Source organism: Piliocolobus tephrosceles, chromosome 2 (assembly GCF_002776525.5).
Source record: "Piliocolobus tephrosceles isolate RC106 chromosome 2, ASM277652v3, whole genome shotgun sequence".
In the NCBI taxonomy this organism is placed as follows: Eukaryota; Metazoa; Chordata; class Mammalia; order Primates; family Cercopithecidae; genus Piliocolobus; species Piliocolobus tephrosceles.
Window position 1 is genome coordinate 52,363,816 of NC_045435.1, and position 20,889 is coordinate 52,384,704.

At 48.5% G+C, this 20,889-nt stretch overlaps 1 protein-coding gene across 2 annotated transcripts; it reads right to left on the bottom strand.

Moving 5' to 3' along the window:
- Positions 1-1,317: 1,317 nt before the first annotated feature.
- On the bottom strand, positions 1,318-14,131 carry CAV3 (caveolin 3). Of its 2 annotated transcripts, XM_023218392.2 has the most exons (3): positions 13,947-14,129; positions 2,205-2,552; positions 1,318-2,108 (listed from the first exon to the last, which is right to left on the bottom strand). In XM_023218392.2, the coding sequence occupies exons 1-2, from the start codon at positions 14,058-14,060 to the stop codon at positions 2,211-2,213; spliced, it is 456 nt and encodes a 151-aa protein (XP_023074160.1). In that variant the 5' UTR covers positions 14,061-14,129; the 3' UTR covers positions 1,318-2,108; positions 2,205-2,210. The 2 variants fall into 2 exon arrangements, with proteins under 2 accessions (XP_023074160.1, XP_023074159.1); XM_023218391.1 differs by having other exon boundaries at positions 1,318-2,552; positions 13,947-14,131.
- Positions 14,132-20,889: the final 6,758 nt, after the last annotated feature.

A 20,889-nucleotide genomic window follows, 5' to 3' on the forward strand; every position in this document is an offset into this window, starting at 1 on the left:
TGTGAACTTTGTGGGTAATTAAACACCGACCATAGTCTGCCCTTAGAGAAGGAGAGTGAGCTTGAAAAATTGGAGTCATTGTCAAATCCAGTTATAACAAATACCAAGATGGCAAATTCTCTACATAACCCAAGACTCCAAGGCTGAAACGGACGGCCTCATGATTTCAAGACACATTTGAAAGGGCAGGCCCTTTGAGGAAGACATAGGTAACATCAGCCTTAATCCTTTTCAGCGGGGGGAGCCTAGGCCTGCTGAGCCCCCGAACAATGTGGAAGAGCCCCAAGGGAGAGCAGAGGCAGCAGGCTGGAGCCACAGCAATAATGCTGGCTAGGTGGGCGCCTTTTGGCAAGATGGCTGACTTCTCTGGACTGTAACTTTCTCATCTGCAGAAACAAGGGATGAATGATGAAGTGTTTAGGGGTAAAATATACTGATCTCTGCAACATATTTAAACACGCATAAAGATGAGATTTGTGGGATGGAGAGGGGTGGATAGAAGGATAGGGATGTGAGAAAGCTGGGGTAAAAAAATGTTAATGGTAGAGCCTAGATGGGTAGGTAGCTGTTCAACTTTTCTCTGTGTTTGAAATTTACATAAGACGTTAGGAGAAAACCAAAACTGGGTAAAATTTTGGAGCCAAAATGCACATTAGAGGTCATTTTGTGGATGATGAAATTGAGGCAGAGAAGGCAACCAGGAGCAGAAGCAGGACTAGAACCAAGGCTGCCTGCGTCCTAGTTCCTAAGCTGTGTGCGGTCCACTTCACCACACCGCCTCCCAAGACCACTGGGCTCATGGCCAGGTATGAATAACGTCTCCAAAAACCTGACAAGTGCTGTGGAACCTTAATTATATGAGACTTAAATGGGCGTTGCATGAAAAGAAAAAAAAAAGATCAGATAGAATTGGGGGATACTGGTCTAAAAAGACTTGCAGTAGCTGCTTCTTAGCAAATGATCTTCCCTCACGCTGGGGCATGGGGGCATCGTGGTGGGGTTGGGGGAGAGCGAAGGGCCACTGTGCTCCGTGGCTGGGCTGTCTTTTCTTTCTGGCTTCCTTACACTGTGTGCTCTACTGCAGGACTTGTCAGAGCCTTTATGTGCCAATGCCTATTGAAAATCTCTGAGAGAAATATACAGCATTTCCAAAAGAACCGGACCACAGATGCTAACACCCATCCCCATCTTTTCTTTTTTAATGGCTAAGTTCTGGATAGCACACTTGGAAAAGACAGCCCTAAAGAAGATAAGAGCAGTGTATGTGTGTGTGTGTGTGTGTGTGTGTGTGTGTTTGAGGAGGAAGGAAGCAATACATGCTCTTTCTATTGCATTTTATTTCCACAGTGAGTCCACACATGCACAAATTAGACCTTGTGACTTCTTCACATCTCTTGAGGCCGAAGGTACTCTCATGTCAAATGGCAGTGCTGTGCATTTCAGGGGCTCGGTTAGCCAAAGGGGAGGTTCAGGGAGGCTTGAATGCAGGCCCTGCCCTCAGTGGTACCCTGGGAGGGTCACTGCCCCTGCCAGCCCAAGGGCCGTTTTCCTCCATTGGTGCCTGCTATTGGGTTCAGGCAACAGGAGTCACTTGAACATGATCTCCCAAGGAACATGTACAATCCCAGCAAACAATAGAATCCGAAGAAGAAAAAGACTCTGTTCTGTTCCTTGGATTTGGCCAAGTGAAGAGACAACCAGCTTTCCCTGTATCTGTTTTTCAGGGCGGTGAAGTGTATTTTTGGAGCTGGTCAGGACACAGACCAATCTTACAGGCATGAATAAAATGCATCATTCCCCAAATGCAGCCAAAATCCTTTATTGGAGCCACCCTCCTAATGCCAGTGGTCACTGGTCACTTTCCTGAGTGCGCGTGGACAGGTTGGCCCCCGGTGGGAACCGCGTGCTGGTTTATGTTGTTACAGTACAAGTGAACGCAAGACTTGCAGTAGCTGCCTCTTAGCAATGATCTTCCCTCACGCCCGGGCATGGGGGCATCGTGGTGGGGCTGGGGGAGAGCGAAGGGCCACTGTGCTTCCGTGGCTGGGCTGTCTTTTCTTTCTGGCTTCCCTACACTGTGTGCTCCATCATGGAGTATAGAGCAGTCCCTAAAGAGAAAGAGCTCGCCAGCAGCCCTTGTGAAGAAGTCCCCCGGGGACCAGCCTGGCCCAACGCCCCTTGCCCTGCCACCCTCGTTGCCCCACCTGGCTTTAGACCTCCTTCCGCAGCACCACCTTGATGCTGCTGCAGACCTGGCCCAGGGCCGCGAAGAGTGGGTTGCAGAAGGTGCGAATGCAGAGTGAGTAGATGTGGCTGATGCACTGGATCTCAATCAGGTAGCTCTTAATGCATGGCACCACCGCCCAGATGTGGCAGAAGGAGATGCAGGCGAACAGGAAGCCCCAGAGCAGGGCCAGCGGGACACCCAGCAGCGTGGACAACAGGCGGTAGCACCAGTACTTGGAGACAGTGAAGGTGGTGTAGCTCACCTTCCACACGCCGTCAAAGCTGTAGGTGCCCACAGGCTCTGCAATCACATCTTCGAAATCCACCTGCAGGGGCGGCAAGGGGAAGCCTCAATTCACAGAAGCCACTCGCTTCTCAAGCTTTTGGGTGTGTGCGTGCATATGTCAGAATCCCTTAGAGGTCAGGTTAACCTTGGCAGCTGGACCCTACCTGTATTAGGCTATTCTTGGGTTGCTCTAAAGACAAACCTGAGGCTGGGTAATTGATAAAGAAAGGAGGTCTAATTGGCCCATGGGTCGTGATCTGTGCCGGAAGCATGGTGCTGGCATGGCATCTGCTTGGCTTCTGGTGAGGCCTCAGGGAGTTTTCAATCATGGCAAAAGAAGGGAGAGCAGGCGTCTCTCGTGGTGAGGGTGGGAGCAAGAGAGAGAGCTGGGCGAGGTGGAGGAGTGCCACAGTTTACAACAACCAGATCTTACGAGAATTCTCTCACTATTGTGAGGACAGCACTAAGCCACAAGGGATCTGCCTCTGTGATCCGATCACCTCCCACCCAACCCCACCTCCAACATTGGAGATTATGTTTCAACATGAGGTTTAGAGGGGACACAGATCCAGACCATATCATCACCCCAGGATTCTGACTCCCCAAGTCTGGAGTGGGGCCTAAGGCTCTGTATTTCTAACAAGCTCCCTGTTGAGTCCAAGCTGCTGTTGTTCCTAGGCACCACTGACCAACACAGCATGCTCGTTCAATCCCCTCAAGGTGAGTGACTTGCTTAAAGCCAACAGTGACTTAGTGGCAGTGCTACAGCCGCAGCTCTCAAATTCTATTGTTTTGTGATTTGAAGGGTGTTGGACAGTCATATGCATCCTGCAGCGATTTACTGGCATCTGTGGATTGGATGGTGAACAGGCAGAGGTTCCTCACGTCACTTAGCTAACCTCTCTCGAGCCCTGCTATGCATGAAGCACCTTCCTAGCTGCCTACACATGGGTGATGTCACTTAGCATCACTAAGCCTGAGCTGTTTTGTCTATAAGATGGAGTCAATGACAATCTTCCAGTGGTATCATGAGGATGAAAGGATGTGAGGCTGTAAAATCCACTGGTCCATGGTGAAACCCCGTCTCTACTAAAAATACAAAAAAAAAAAAAAAAAAAAAAAGAAAGAAAAAAGATAGCCAGGCGTGGTGGCGGACACCTGTAGTTCCAGTTACTCTGGAGGCTGAGGCAGGAGAACAGTGACAACTCGGGAAGCAGAGCTTGCAGTGAGTCGAGATCGCGCCACTGCACTCCAGCCTGGGCAACAGACATTCTGTCTAAAGAAAAAAGCTCCACTGGTCAGTTAAACAGCAGTGAACCAACTTAGCTGCTTAATGACTGGTCTCTCCATGGTTGTTACCAGTACAGCCTGCCAAGTGGGAGGTTGCAGAGCTGTTTGCTAATGCCTGTAACTGTTCTGAGATGTTTTCTTTCTAGCAGTGCTCCTGGGCTATTTAAATAAAAAGGGGATGAATGGAGGTCCAGACTAATCAGATCAACAGGAGGGGCCTGTGTGGGGATCTGCAGCCGAGGCTCCAACTTCAATCTTCCCGGCTAGTCCCTTTCCCACTTTGGTTATGGGGAGGGGATACTCACCTCTATTGCATCGCCATTATTAAAATTACTTTCATTATTAAAAAAATGGCCACATCACAGAGAATTAATAGAATAGAAAAAAGAAAAGAGTCTTGGGTTTGTATTTCTCTAATACTAAAGATATGATTGTTTGGGGTATTTCTTTCCAGTACAATGTTTTCTGGGGAAGGGAGTGACTAGAACCATGTTGCTCAGACAGTGTTGGGCCCCCTTTTCTCATGTGACTTTAGCTCCTGAGCTCCTGCACCCCACCTCAGGTCCCTGATCCCCCTGTGCTCTGAGGCTGGGGATCCCTGAGGATGAGGCCTCACTCGGGGTGGTGTGTTAGCAGGCAGCACAGTTTACAGGGTGAAACTCTGGGCTGCAGGAGATATGAAAAAGCTGACCTGAGTCAGTAGGGCCTCCCAAGACCTTCCTTGTATAATTTCGGCCCCCAGTTTTCTCTGCTACAGGTTTCATCAGAGATGACTTAATCTGTTATGCAAGCCTGTGGATGGGAGGAGAGGAAGAAAATGGGCCTCATCTTCTCAGGAAGGGTGTCACTTCTTCTTGGAGGGCTTCCTGGAGGTGGTGACTGGCTGGGAATTTGGGGGACTGAGGGATTGGAACAGGGATGGAAAAGTCATATTCACTCCCCATGCCTATGGATCAAACCCCCAGGGCCTTGATCCTGCTGATTGAGATTATTTTTCTTCCATGTATTCATCCATACATCCACACCCTACTGAGAAGGTTTGGATGTTTGTCCCCTCCAAATCTCATGTTGAAATGTGATCGCCGGTGTTGAAGGTGGGGCCTGGTGGGAGGTGTTTGGGTCATGGGGGCGGACCCTTCACCATGGCTTGGTGCCCTCCCTATGGTCATGAGTAAGGTCTTGCTGTGCTGGTTCACGTGAGAGCTGGTTGTTTGAAAGAGCCCAGGATCTCTCTTGCTCCCTCTCTTGCCACGTGATACGCCAGCTCCCTCTTTGCCTTCTGATATGATTGGAAGCTTTCTTAGGCCTCACCAGATGCAGATGCCTGCACCATGCTTCTTATATAGCCTGCAGAACCGTGAACAGAAATGAATCTCTTTTCTTTATAAATTACCCACCACCTATCCATCCACTCATTCATCTATCCATCTAGCCACCAATCCACCTGCTCATCTATCATCCATCCATGCATCCGTCCGTCCACATCCGTCCACATCCATCCATTCATCTGCCTACCTACACATCCAAATAAATACTGATTGATTACCCACTTCGCCTAGGCACACTACCTCTTGAGCAGTGCTTAGCGCAATACTTGGCACATGGTGCTATTGTGATGGTAATATTGCTCAATGATGGTAATTATTCCTTCAGGTGCTCTGAAGTTTCCTTCGAAAATACGTCTCAGAAATTCTTTTGACATCCTGGATTATTCTCCAGCCTACCTAGTTATAAATGTGTGTGTGTGTGTGTGTGTGTGTATGTGTGTGTGTGTGTGTATCTCAGTCTGTGCTGATAAGATGGATGGAGTCCTCCTTTCTTTACAGTAATAATTACAGTACTTACAGTAATAATCCTACTGCCAATGGCCTCTGTATGTGTCTTTTAATTATCTTTCTTCTTCTTCTTCTTTTGGTGTTTGCAGAAGCCGTTGGTGCTAACATTTGAATTATTGCCAGGGATTGCCTTTGGGGTCTGTGTGTGGGGCAAGTGCTTTATTTTCTGTGAATCTCAGAAAACGTGCTCTCAGAGGGCTGGGCTGGGCTTGGAGGAGGCAGCTGTTCCCTTAGCTCAGATTTGAGCATTGAGAGAGCTTTGGCCACAGCATGCTAGTTTGGGGAGATATTTATAAGGCCCGGCTCAGGCAGCTCTAGGCAGTCGTGCCAGTGTAGCACAAGCACACAGTGACTTCATTTCTTAATTCCTTTCCAGAAGCAGAGAGGAGATGGCTTTTTCTTGGAGGGTGGCGGGCTGAGGCTCAGGACATTGTGTGCATTTGGAGAGAGGGGCTGGAGCATGAGGAATGGGGAACGATGATGCACATTCTGTCAGTATCCCCTTCTCTGGCATATTTTTGGAACAGCAAGAGACTCAGTTGATTAATTGAAACCAGCGCAGTCCCCGCAGTCTCTGAGAGGGCGGGGAAAGTGCAGGATAGCAGGGCGGGGGATTGCTTGAGGATGCGGGGGAGGACAGCAGTCACCCACGGTCAAAAACACCTCCCCCAGAGTCCTGCATGACTCAGTCCGTAGGCATCCAGGGCCTTGGACAATTCAAACAGGATATCTGTGGCTGGGGAAATAGCCCTTAGCAGGGGGATAGGTATATCGTCCCAGTATCCACTGGCCACCGAGTTACTGTGTGATTTGGGGCATGGTACTTTCCCTCTCTGAGATGCTGGGGTTTTTGTTTGTTTGCTTTCTTTTTTCAACTCTAACAGAGACGATTGGGCCAAGATCTGTAGTGACACGGAGTTAGCTTCAGAGTCAGCAAACCCAAGCGAGAGGCTTAGCTTTTGCTAGGTCCCAGCTTCCTCCCCTATTACCTTGTTACTTAAAAGGCAGTTCACAATCAGTGTGCCCTGTCTCCCAACAAGGTAATTATAGAAGTTGAGAGTGCTTAGAAATATTCATAGAAATTTGATGCAGTAATTTTGTGTTTATTGAATCTAACAATACAAATTGGTGCTTATAACTGCACGGCTGTTTTCTTTTCATTTTTCCAGTGATTAATTTTTGTTATATTTTGCAAAAGTAGAGCTATACAATGGATTGGAATAATAATATTAAAACTGGTCCTTCACTCAGTTTTAGAGGCACTGGCCTATAAAATAGGAAGTAAAATGAGGTGATAGCTGCAAAAACTGTAAAAATGGAGAAGCTCTGCATCTTTTGTTATAATTGGTAGCAACAAAATAATAGAATTCTGTACAACCTGGGATAACCACGGTAACACACACAATGTATTTGGCCCTTTATGCATGCCAGTTTGGGGTCACGTGTCTTACATGTGTTATTTCACATGGCATGTAAGGGACTGGCAGAGTGATGCTCAGGTCAGCCTGACAGCAGGGTCATTGAAGGGGCCAGATACCCTAGCAGGGCCTGAGGCACAGAACACAGCACAGGCTGGCTCTGATGGGAGGAGGAGGTGGCCAGGCATCATCTGGAGCTTGCAGTTGAGAATATCTCTGACTCATCCTTCAAGAGGATGCTCTTGGAGTTGAGAGCGTCCTACGTAGGACCATATACCTACCCCTATCCTAGTGCCCTCCAGCCCTTCTCTTCAGCTCCAGGTCTACCTTAGGGGACTTAGGGCACCTGGGCTGGGGCACAACAGGACTTGGATTTATGTAAAAGAGTTGGGAAGAGACTGAGATAACAGAGGGCTGCAAAGAGAGAGAGGAAGAGAAGAACCTGCCAGAAGAAGCTCCTCAGCAATCCACTAAGCCCTGATCTTTGCCTCACTGCCTGTCCCTTCCCATCCACTCTTCTGCCCTCTCAGTCTCTGCCTTCAAGAAATTTGGTGCATATTGGAATGGGGAACAATAGAAGCACCTTGGGTGGAGCTCTAGGCTTGGCTGTGCACGAGCTTTTGGTGGGTAGTTTGCTGGTCTCCAAAGATGACCCTCCATTAGTCATGTTTCTCAGTGTTTGTCCTCAGGTAGTCTCAACCCATCTTGAGTCTGGGCTTGCCCTGTGACTCACTTTAACCACAAGAATGTGGCAGAAAGGATTTTGCGCAGTTCTAGAACTAATCCTTCAGAAAGACCAGCAGCTTCTGCTTTTAGGAGCTTTGAGCCCCCATGTTAGAAGTCCACTTTTATACTTTGCTCTGAAGACTGGTAGAATTAGAAACGCACTGCTGAATGCTGCTTGAGAGACTAATGGAGAGGCCATATGAATGAGGAGGTCTGAAACTACACAGAGATAGAGGGCCAGCCACCCCAGCACCACAGCTGAGCTGTGCCTCCCAGCCATCTCTGCCAGTATTCCAGAGCTATGAGTGAACCATCTTGGATGTTCCAGCTTGGTGGAGCCCCCAGGTGATTGCAGCCTCAGTCACCATCTGACTGTAGCCGCATGGCAGGCCCCCAGTGAGACCAGCAAGACTGCCAAACTGAGCCCTGCCAACCCACAGAACTGTGAGAAATCAAAAAATGGTTGTTTCCTTAAGCCATTAAGTTTGGGAATGATTTGTTACTCAGCAATTGGTAACTGATACTGTCTGTCTTTAAGGAAAACAAGGGATAACTCTGGCCCCAGGTGTCTTCTGTAGGATGAATGGGACTTGGTTGATGACAAGCTGACAGGTTTGAGCATGCAACTTCTTTTTTTTTTGAGAAGGAGTTTTGCTCTTGCTGTCCAGACTGGAATGCAGTGGTGCGATCTTGACTCATGGCAACCTCCGCCTCCTGGGTTCAAGCAATTCTCCTGCCTCAGCCTCCTGAGTAGCTGGGATTACAGGTGCCCACCACTACATCTGGCTATTGTTTTGTATTTTTAGTAGAGATGGGTTTTCATCATGTTAGCCAGGTCAGGTTTTGAACTCCTGACCTCAGGTGATCCACCTGCCTTGGCCTCCTAAAGTGCTGAGATTACAGGCATGAGCCATCATGCCTGGCCTGAGCATGAAACTTTTATGCTCAAACATGAAATGCAAACATTCACCAGCTCAGCTGAATAACCTCTGGGGGCAAGGCCAAGGAATCTGCATTTTAATAAGTGCTCCTACCAGTGGACCCTGGGAAAGTGGACTGCATTTTGAAAAACTCTAGATCAGTTGATACCCAGGAGTCCTCATAACACTAAGTTGTAATACCTCAGTGTGAATTAGTCTGATGTAGCCTTTCTTAGAGGTCATTGACAGAGGGCAAGACATTTCCAAAAGGAAGGAATTGCCAATATGAAATGACAGGTGGATTGGATGACCCTCCATTATTTAGTTTCAACCTGCCCTTCCCGCCTTCTGTCCCATAAATTCCCTTTCAGATGCTCTGTCCTAATCCTCTTCGATAGTTCATTATTCCCCTGAAGACAGAGCAGCGGTGAAGTGTTATCTGTTGTACCCACTATGACTAGCTGATGGTTCATGGCTTCCATGGAGCAGTGCTGTGATCCATTAGTCATGTCTGCCATGAACACTGGAAGGGGCAGTGGTAATGACAGCCTCTCACATTTGCTGACTCTGCCCAACATTCTTCCCAGTGTTGGGAAAGCCATTGCTTATTCCATTTCTTCATGGAAAACTTTTTTCCTCCATTTCACATTTTTAATTTTTCTCATTTTTATAATGTACCATGGATACCACCTCTCCATAAAGCTGGCTTCTGATTTTTCCCGATGAAAGTAATTCTTCCTCTCCTAACCTCCCATGACACTTAACCTGGCACTCATTTATGGTGTTCAGCACCTTCTCCTGTATGTTCTCATCTCATTTTCTCCCCAGGGCTGGATTCCTCTCCAGGGGAGGTACCAGGTCAGTTTCATCTTTGTGTGACAGGGTGTCCCTGATGGGCACAAACCTGGAACAAGAGTTTGTAGGGCTGGTGGGCATCTGGTTCCTCTGGGTGTTGTGTAGCCTGAGCTGAGGGGCAAATGGGAGTTTGTTTTTCTGAAGAAGGCAGGCATTCTGTGGCAGATGTGGGTGGAGGGGGGTGGGGAGTAGTATCGTGGAGGAGCTGGGATCCTGTCTATCTCCTTCCCCTGCTTGAAGGGCAACTTGGGAGAAGCTTGCGAGGGAGGAATTGACTACAGAAGCTGGGAAACCTGCATGACTCTCAGGTTCAAGCATGACTGCTTTAGGACCTATGTGTGAGTCAAGAAAGGGAGATAGAGAGAGAGAGAAGAGAGAGAGGAGAGAAAGAGAGAGGAGAGAGAGAGAGCACTGTCAGTGAGGTGGCCCTAAGCCTTCTCAGAAATAAGTTGGGGACATTGTGGGGTGGCTCTGAGGTCCTGAGGTATACCTGTACTGGGGCTAGAACCTTTCCAACCTGGCTGTGAAGGTTGAGGCATCCTTGGGTGTACCCACTGGTGAGCTGAGAACCCTGAGGACCTTTGGCAGACATTCCCGTCCCCGCAGCCTGGAGGGCTTGCATGCAGTGAGCCTGTCCTGCTCATCACCATGTCCTCTGGGATAGCACAGTGACTGTGCTGAGCAGGCATTCAGTAGCGATTTGTGGAATCAGTGTTGGTGAGGAGGCAAGTGGCAACAGGAATGGGGGTGTGCTTCCCCTAGTTCCTCAGCTCCAATCTCCATGACCTTTTACACTGCCCTGGGCCCCCAGCCTTGGAGACCACAATTGAAGTCTGTTGGGGTATACGGGGCTTTTCCTCTGTCCTTGGCTGCCTGGGTTTAAGGGCAGGGCCAAAAAGGGGTGCCTCCCCTCTACTGGGGGTCAAATCCATGGATGTAGTACGTCTATCTCCTACTCTTCATCCTTGACTTTTTAAAATGTGAAACAGAAGCGGCTGGTGGCACCAGGGACTTGGGCCCAGACAGGGCAAAGGATTTCCTCAGAGTCACACAGCAAGTTACTGTCAGGTCTTGGACCAGAACTCAAGTCTCTGTAGCCAGGTCCTATTCCAGCCTTCTTTCCTTGTCACTCATCTTAGCCCATGAGGAACCTGCTACCACCTGTGAGGCCACCCTGCCATCTGCCACCTGGGGCACTGCCAGGGCCTCCTGCACCCTCCTCTCAGCCTCTCTCTGGTTTCTCCATCTCTCTCTGTCTCCCTCATTCCCTTTTCCTTCCCATCTCTCTTTTCCTCCATCAATGGCGAAATCCTGGCAATTGAGAGGATGAACAGTCTGGCTTTATCTCTCCTAGCCACAGTCCCCTCTCTCCTTCTTTCTTTTCTTTATTCTTTAACAGACTGTAACATAGACCTGAAATCTATCTAAATCTGATATATATCTGAGTCTGCTTTATGATCCTTGTTCTGCAGTAAACTTTTTTCATTTCTCACTCACTAAAAATAAAAGAAAGAAAAAGTCAAATAAATCCCTAAAGCAGAGAATGTCCAAAACATACCAAATAACCACCTCCTCTGGACAAAATTATGTGTGGCACCCTTGTTTAGCCTTTGCTATTTTTTCTAGGGCTCGGGGCCTCCAGGAGATGACAGCTCGTAGCCCCAGGAAGGCTGCGTAAAGCCACTGCATCTGTGCTGCCGCCCCCGCTGCTCCCTCTGCGTCATAATCCAGGCCTGCGGCTTGCAGCTGGCTCCCTCCAGGGCTCCCTCTGTACTTACCACTCATTGTGGGTGTCCTTTAGAAACCATGTTCCCCCGTGGGGTCCTCTTTCCCATCCCCCTGCAGCCCACCAGGGTGTACTAGATGGTTACTTGGGTGTGACACAGGCTCCTGGCTTAGCTCTCTTGCCTCTAGATTGCAAGCCCTTTGAGACCTTTCTTTGACTCACACCGTCACATCCTTGCTGGGTGCCAGGGACTGTGTTAGACACTTTCAAACCCTTCGTCTCATTCAATCCTCACATTATATTGCACAGTGCTGCTCTGAGATTTGTTTACCTGGTGGAGGTAAATGATATTATTCCTACTTTACAGGGGAAACTGAGGCTCAGAAAACCTGGTTGGCTTGTCCAGTGTTATCATTTTTAGGTAAAATGGACTGGATTTGAAATCAAGTCTATTAAAGTCAAGTCCAGGACTATTCCTGCTAGATCACACTGATGGAAACCATAACTAATAATATTTTACATGCACAATTTTATTTACATGTATATAGTGCTTTATGGTTTGTAAAATTTGTTTCCTAATTTTCCTTATTGCAACGTTCACACAGTGCTATATTATATACTCTATCTCCGTTACTCATAATGTATGGAAACATAATATCCAGTGTAATAAGAGCTGTTGTAGAGGAATGCCCTGAGTGAAGCAAGGGGACAGAAGTGGGAGCAACTAATTGCCTGGAGGAGTCAGGGAAGGCTTCCTAGAGGAGGTTGCATTGGAGTTGGGCCTTGAAGGCTGAGTGAGGCATTCACCACCTGGAAAAGAGGGGACATGCACTTCTGGCAATGGCACAGGAAGGTACTCTGGTGGGTGGGCTGGCAGGTGGGAGCAAACCAGGCAGAAGAAGCAGGTTGGGGCCAGATTGTGTTGGGTTTGGACAGCCACACGGACAGGCTAGGCTTTCTCCAGCATGGGGGGTGCCCCACTGAAAGACCGCAGTACAGGCCTGTGCTTTAGAACAAGTCCTCAGCCACACAGTCTGATCCAGTGGCCAGGAGCTTTGAACACTTGAAATGTGGCTAGTGAAACTGAAGAATTCTATATTTTGTTTAACTTTAATTAAAATGTAAACCCTGATTTCATTATCGAAAAATTTTTACAGAATGTTTGAAACAGTACAGGCATGTGAATTGATTTTCACATGTACATTTTATGAAATCTAAATGCAGAACAAGCATGTTGGATGAAAATGTGAAGTCTGAACTGAAATACTCTGTGGGTGCAGGAAGCACACTGGATTTTAAACTTGAAGACTGTACAATAGTTCATTGATAATTGTTTTATATTGCTTTTATGTTGAAATAATACTATTTTAAATATATAGGGTTAAGTAAGAAATATCATGAACATTAATTTCACCTGTTTGCTTTTGCATTTTAAAATGTGGCTGCTAGAAAATTTAAAATTCCCTGTGGTAACAGTATCCTCATTGGACAGCCCCGGCCTGAGATTCCAACACTTTCAGTAGAATCTGAGAGGCCCCAGACACTGGCCCTCTTAACAGCCCCTCCAGTGACCCTGATGCTGGTGGCCGGGGACCCTTCTTGGAGGAATTCTGTTTTAGAAGATTCCCTCCGAGCCAAGTGTGGAGGCTTGCGCCTGTAATCCCAGCACTTTGGGAGGCAGGAGGATCACTTGAGCCCAAGAGTTTGATACCAGCTTGGTCAACACAATGAAACCCGGTCTCTACTAAAAATACAAAAATTAGCCGGGCATGGTGGCACTCGCCTGTGGTCCCAGCTACTCAGGAGGCTGAGGAGGGAGAATCGCTTGAGCTTGGGAGGTTGAGGCTGCAGTGAGCCGTGAGTGCACGACTGCACTCCTGCCTAGGGGACAGAGTGAGACTGTCCCAAAAAGAAAAAAAGAAAGATCCCTCCGGATACTGGGTGGAAGTTGGATTGAAGGTGTAGGCCTGGAGGCAGCAGGTCTGTTAGTGTCACCGGGAGGCGAGGAAAGAGGCCCAACTTCAGACATTGGAAGACTTCCTGAGGGCTGGACAACTCTGAGCATTCCTTTCCAGGGTCCCAGGTGCCCTCTGCCCTGTCCTGGCCACTAGACCTGGGGTGAGGAGGGAGCTGGGGGAGGGCTGGGCATGGCCCCCAGCCTTAGGGACAGATGTTGGGCAGTGCTCTGGGGGAGTGAGTGCACCTCGAGGGGCTGCCAGTCCTGCTGGAAGCTGCCCTCTGGGGATTAACCCTGCACCCACCGGAGAGACCACAGAAATGCCCCCTGGCATGGAAAGGAGCCCAGCTTGGCCGCCCATTCCTATTCCTCCCAGGATGAGGGCCAGGGGTGAGTGGCAGTAGCGTCACAGTAGTAAGGAGGGATTTTCTTTGTGACTCGCTTCTCCCGCCCTGATTAGCACTTGGGTCATGGAGATGAGGCTAATTTTTTTGCTCTTGAGTTTGCTAAAGGTCCTTGGGTGATTTACAAGCCTTTTTTGAGGGGGGGGTGGTGGGGTGGAGTGGGGTGGGGTGATACAGAGACAACAGAGCAACAAGTCTCTTTTCAGGGAAGCTGTGTCTGCAGCAGAAACCCTCCCATGCCAAGCGCCCACCTCTCACAAGCCTGACACCCTCCGCCCACCGAGGCAGGCCCGCAGAGCCTACCTTGACTATGTCCTCGTTAATGTTTTTGGGGTCTCGGTTCACCAGGTCAATCTCCTTGCAGTGGATATCCTTGACGATCTGGGCCTCGAGGTCTGTGTGCTCTTCTGCCATCATCGCGGAGCTGGGGGGATCCACAGGGGGAGATCCGAGCCGTGTGGCCGGCTGGGGCTGAAAATACTTGGGGCAGAGAGACCAATTCAGTGTCCCCAGACTTATGTCCCTGCCAGCTAAATAGGCCCCACCCAGCATGCCGGCTGACAGCTGTCCCACATAACTTCAGCCTGCCTCTCGCCAAAGCCTCCTGTGGCAGGCCTCCAAGCTAAAATTAAGACTGGAGCTCTTCTGGAAGGCCGATCACTCCTTAAAGGGGGCTGCCTCGGGGCACTGGGCCTCAAGAGAGGGTGCAGAGGGCCTGGCATTTCCTATGCGTTGTGTGGCTGTGGCCAACTTGGCTGTCGTTCTGGGGCCCCTGGAATTTGCCCCACTGCTGTCAGCATTTGCGCTCCTTTGGGGTGCACTGCCCATGGAGGAAAGAGGAGTTAGTCCCTCCTCTGCCTCTGGCTGGCTGTGTGACCTTCGGCACACTTCACCTCTCTGGGTCACTCTGTCCCCATCTATACAATGGGGACAAGATAATAACAGTTAGGGCTCTCCTACCCTGGGAATGGCTTCAGGATCTGGAAATGCGTTGTCGTGGGGCTTCTTGTTGGATTGCCAGTGCCTGGCCCTGCTGCTTGGTGACCTGGAGCAGGTCTAAGCTTTGTGGGTTTCTGAGGTTTTCACCTGGAGCAGGAGTTGATGGACTGTGGTGTGGGACCAGGCTGGGGATGAAACAGGGAGAGGAAGCTGCTGTGGGACTGCCCCTCATCTGCCGTCTGGAGCCTGCACTGGGATATGCCCGGTGCGGGGAACATGAAGCTCATGTTCGTGCTACCCTTCACCCTGCCCTGGTGACAGCTTCCAGAATTTTCTTGGGCCCCAGACACTTCACATGCGTGAGTGGGGTGCACCTCTCTTAGAGATCTGCTCGGTTTTTCTGTGCCCTCTTCTAACTCAGCCATCCCCTGGGACCCAGCAGCCTGAAGGATGGCAACTCTGAATCCGCAGGGGTCAGGGGCTGTGCTTCCATGTACCTGTCTATTCACTCCTTCATTCAGGATTTGCTAATAGCCGGGGATAAACAGACCAGCAAGGCTCTGTCTCTGCCTTGAAGTGCTCCCAGTCAAGGAGGGGAGATCAGTTGAAATGATAAGTTATTATAATACTGTGTGGCAAGTGCCACACATCAGAGATATTTTAGAAAGAACTGGTCTTAGAAGTCCATAGGAGTCAGTGACTTTGAGGACATCAGGGAAGGCTTCCTGTGGGAGGTGACTTTGCAGATATGTATTGAATGACAAGCAGGAGCTCACCACTTAGAACACTTCAAGTTACAGGATTATGGCTATCGAAGAGTAGTATAGACAGGAATGTTGAAAAATGTGGTGTGGCTGGAGCGCAGGGTGTCTGGGTTTGAGGCAGGAGATACAGCTCAGCTCAGGCCTAGGGGGTGCAGTATCCCAAATATCATACTAAGTAATGTGGATTTTATCTAGGGCTGCTGGAAAGCCCTAGATAAAGGCTTTTCATTGAAGGCTTCAAAGCAGGACCGGTGGCCTGCTGGAGGGTAGATTGGAGCTGAGTGAAGTTTGAGGTAGGAGGGGGAAAACCAGAGGTGATTAAGGCTTTATCAGTAATTACACTTGGCTACTAATACAAAGGATGCAAAAATAATAGTGGCTTGAATAAGGTAGGAACTTTTTTCTCTCACTTAACACAAATTGTTCAGAAATACTATAGTGGCTCCATGATGTCATCAGACATCCGGACTCCCATCCTTCTGTTCTGCTAGCTTTGAAGCTACCTTATAGGCACAAGATGGCTGCTGCTCCTCCAGCCATCATCTCTGAGTCTGGATAAGAAGAAACAGGAAGGGGCAGGGACAAGAAATGACATCTGCCAACTGAGTCAGCTCTGTTAGAAAGCTTTCTTAGAAGTCCTGCCCAGTTACTTCTGTTTATAGCTCATTGGTCACTCCGATCCTGGCAAACGATGATGGAACTATAGATTTTTAGCTGAGCACATTTTCAGCCCCCACAGTGTTACTAGGGATAAATGGCAGGCAACTAGAAAACTATCCCTAAGTCTCTTAATATTAAGAGGTAACATTTTTTGTTGCTTTTCCATTCCTTGCCTGGGTCCCCAGGTCCCCCTGGTCCCAGGTATGTGAATATTCTGCAAAGAGATTGGAACACAAAAAGAACACTGTTGCTTGTATTCACGAGGGATGCGGCAGGGATCTCAGCCTGAGCTTAAGTTTTGTGTACTGTAGAACCAGATCTGTCTGGTGAAAGATGGACCAACTAATGGCAGTCTTGTTGCAAGGGATGGAAGAGCCACCTGGAAAAACTCATCATCCTAAAGGGGAAGTAATCATAATGACATAGTAATAATGATGATGGAAGGCCATCTTTTCCAAAGATGACGAGACTGACACTCCTTCCACCAAAAGGAAGGGTCTGTGTTCCCTCCCTGGCTGGCTTCCTGGCTCTCTCCTCTCAGGGTTCTTGCTCTTGGACCTCAGTCACCATGCCAGGAGAAAGCCCACACCAGCCATGTGGGGAAACCACATGGAGAGGAGCTGAGGCTCCAGCTGTCAGCCAACATCAGGGTCAGGCATGAGGGTGAACAAAGTTTTGGATATTCCCAGTCCCCAGTCTTCAAGTCATCCCCAACCTTCCTGTCTTCCAGCTGAAGCCCCAGACACCATGAAATGGAGAAACTGTCTTCTTTGTGTCCTGTCTGAATATCTAAACCACAGAGTTCACGATCATAATCATTTTTTCATGTCACTGGATTTTGGGGGAGCTTGTTTCACAACCATAATCACTGAAACAATGAGCACTAATGGCAATAGCAACTACTGTTTGTTGAGATTCATTACGTGCTTGGCTTCATTCTAAGGCACCCTTAGTGTGTGTAGGGAGGCTCATTTGTTATCTGAAAGGGTCACTGCCCCTAGCTGGTGATCACTGTTGAGGGCCAAGGGAGCGGAGCAACTAACACACATTGTAGATTTCACAGGAAGCGTGCTTCAGCTGGACCAGAAGGATGAGTGGAATCAGAGAGGCAGAGAAGAAAGGGCCAGATGTCAGAGGCAGAGAAAGAGTCATCTCTCACTTTCTTATGACAATTGTATTTCCCAAAACCTTGCTGGTGAAAAGAGCACTGAAGCTGGGAAGCATTAGTTGTTTCTTGGCCCCATCACGAAGCAGCTCTGAGCCCCCTCTCTGAGTCTTGGGGCCCTTACTTATCAAGTTTGGATGGTAAAACCTGCCTGTATTCCCCACGCGTGAGTCTGTGCGCCTCCACACAGTGGGAAAACCTAACGGGGCACCAGAGGGGCTGTGTACTCACAGACAAAATGTTACGAAGAGAACATACTGACAGATGAAACTTTCAAGTCAACCCTGGGGTGATGCAGCTAACAAGAGAAAGCAATTAAGGAGAGAGAGTGGCTTTCCGGAGCCCATTTTGTTTCTGGGGTTTTACAGAGGATTCTGCGTTCTTATTTTAAAGGATTTTTATTGTTGTTGTTATTTGGCTTGTCAGGGAAAAGAGAGAAAATAATTTTGAAAATGGGATGTGCAGGAAGTCAAATTTGTGGAGTGTGAACAGGGGAAGTAACGGGAAAGGGAAAGAGTACATGAGCTGACTCACTAAGGAAGTGATGGTACCATGGACTGAAAACTCAGTGAACTAGCAAGTCTAGGGCTACTGTTAACAAGCAAGACTCATGCAAATGTTCCCAAGGCTGGTAAGTCTAGAATGATCAGCAGGAAAGGAAGCTTTTTTGTTCTTCCTACAAGTTTTAGATCTGGGCTGAGAGCTTCTATTTTCTTCATGACTTGGCTTTTGGGGTCTGCATTTAGAAAATAAATCACAGTATGCTCGAGCTGGAAGAGACACAGCTTTTCCATTTTACAGATGAAGAAACTGAGGGCCCAAAAATCTCAGTTGGTGGACTGGAGAGCTTGGGATTTTGAGACGGAAGGACTGCTATATGCCCATGAACAGGCCACTCCCTTCCAAACTTCGGTTTACTCACCTATATAATGAGAATAACAGACCATCTTTTCCTATCATGAGGGAACTGGGAGATTTTTGGAATGGGTTCCAAAATAGAGTGATCTCAGGATGCATCAATAAACACTCTAGAATAATGGAGGTGACTGTCCTACCCAACTGTGCACTGGTCAGACTACACTTGGAGCTCTACTGGGGCTCCATGCTTGCAGAGGGGTCTTGGGAAACTAGATCATATCTATAGAGGAAGGAAGCTCCTTTAAGAAAGAGCTTGAAACATGTCTTGTGAGAAACGGAACAATTTTGGGCTCTAAAGAGAAGACTCAACGAGAGGGACGGAAGAACTTTCCTCAAATCTTTGAAGGCGTAAGGGATGAGATTTATTCTGGGTGGTCCCAAGGACTGGTAAGTAAGTGGCAGACTTTGGCTTGACTCAATCCAGGGTCTGGGTCACAGTTGGCCCCGCTGATAATGATAGCTGATATAGTGATCGGTAAGGGTACCAGGAAGGACTGCCTCGACGTTTCCCGGAGATGTAGTTGACTGCTTCTGACAGGGGCTGGCTTCCTGGGTCCAGAAACATTAAGGTAGAGGAGTAAAAGGGAACCAAGGACTCAAAAAGTAGAGGAACAGGGCAAACTGTAGGACCATTTAGTAAATCTTTCCGGCAGGATTGGCTACATAAGTTGAGGGGTCCAGAGAAAAACAAAAATTCAGCTCTTGTTAAAAAATGATTAAAAATTTCAACATGGTGAAATCAAGCTGTGGCGTCTCCCAAGCATGGGGCCGTATGGGTTGCACTGCCCTGGTTTCAGCCTCCGTGGGCCATATGGTCTGTGTCGTGACTGCTCACCTCTGCCCTTGTAGCTCAAAAGCTGCCGTAGAAAATGCGTAAATGAAGGGATATGGTTGTGTCTCATTAAAACTTTATTTACAAAAATAAGCGGCGGCCAGATCATGAAAATAAGATTTTGGCTCATGGGCTGTATGTAGTTTGCAGACCCTGTTTAGAGTCCTCGGTCATCAGAGCCAGCTTGGGCTGGTGCTGTCCCGAGCCATGTCTGGACAGCCTCGGTTTCACTTTCGAGCCAGCAGAGGCTCGCTCTTCTTACCGTCTTCCCCGACCTGGGGGAAAATAGCTCTGACTTGAGTACCACATCTAACTGGGATTCCTTCCACCCTAACCTTGATTTTCCATCAGAGAATGAGAAGGAGTAAGTGAACCCCAAATTGCCATACTCCCCTCCAAGAGCAGTTACCAGGACAGGGGAGACTGGACCGTGCAAGAAAAGAGATGGAAATTTTTCCAGCCTCCAGGACCAACAGTGAAAACCCCCTGTTCAGAGATCATTCTGGAACAGGCTCCCGGGAAGGGGCATGTATTCTTGTGGGTGGGAATGGAGTTTGCTGTTTTCTTTCAGCAAGGCCCAGGGTGGGCCTCAGTCTCTGAGAATTCCAGGTGCTTTGGCATTCAGAACATCTTTATGAATTCACAGAGTCCTGATGCTTGGGCAGGGTTCTCTGGGCTGGGTTTTCCGCACATCTCTTTGAGATCCGTGATGTATGCCCCAGACCCAGTGGATGTTCCAGAGACTGGGTGCCCTGAAGATGAGCCCTTGGTTCTGTCTGAAACCTCGTTCTGCAGAATTCATGAGGGGTGAGGATGAGAGAGAAGTCATCACTCCTCCTTGTCTCTGTCTACTTAGCCTCCCAGAGGGTCTTGGTTTCTGAGTCAAGAAGAGCTGGCTACAATTTCATCCGGCCTGAGCCTCAGAAGTGAGCCACATATGCTGTCCTAGAGATTCAGAGCACGCCCCACCTCATACACCACACTGCCTTTTTTGAAAACAGGTTGAACTCAACTCTTCTGTATTGAGGGAAGCTTTCCTGGGGCCATATTTTCATTCAACACATAGTGACTTCATGCTGATGTTTTTCCTAAGCTTGGTGGATGGGAAACGAAGATGAATAATGCATGATTTCAACGAACGCTTACTGGATGTGCAGCATGTAGCAGATGCTGAGGATAAAACAGTGAAGAAGACTTGAACCCTAACCTGGCAGATTGCACAGTTCTGCTGGGGAGGCAGACAAGATAAAACAATGATGAACAGAGGGCCTGGCACACTGCCTGCTGGTGTAGGCAGGTGGCAAACACTGGGAGGAAGCCCTAGGATCACGGACGGACATGGCTCCTCCTGCCTGGGAGGATTTCCCAGTCTTGCAAGGAATGAGGGAGGCCCTTGAGCACTCCCAGATCCCAGATCCCTGCAGCATGCGCTGAAGTTCCAGTGGCGGGGGGGGGGGGGGGGGGTGCGGTGAACCCTGCCCCAGAGCACTGGGTGTTGGCCTCTGGGGAACAGAGAGAGGGAGCTTGGGGAACAGACAGAGGAAGTTGGAGGGTCTTTTTCTTGCAGGGAAATAATTATTGCCCTCCTCCCCTGCGATTTGTACAGGAGGGCGACTTTTAGGAATAATGGTGTGTTAGGGGTTGAACTGTATTCCCGCAAAAGATGTAGAAGTCCTGACCTCCAGTACCTGTGAATAGAACCTTATTTGGAAATAGGATCTCTGCAGATGATCAGAGTTAAGATGAAGCTATTAAGTCATTGAGGTGGGCTGGAATCCAATACGACTGGTAATATTAGATTCCAGCCAATATAATATTCTTATAAAATGGGGAAATTTGAATATACAGACACACACACACACACACACACACAAACAAAACAAAGCAACAACAACAACAATAAAAAATGCAATGTGAAGATTAGAGTTCTGCTGCCATAAGCCAGGGAACTACCAGCAGCTCAGAGAG

Coding starts and splice junctions, on each gene's coding strand:
- CAV3 (XM_023218391.1), bottom strand. CDS start 14,060: ATGATGGCAGAAGAGCACACAGACCTCGAGGCCCAGATCGTCAAGGAT. Junction 2,553..13,946: donor TTAACGAGGACATAGTCAAG/GTAGGCTCTGCG, acceptor CCGCCCCTGCAG/GTGGATTTCGAAGATGTGAT.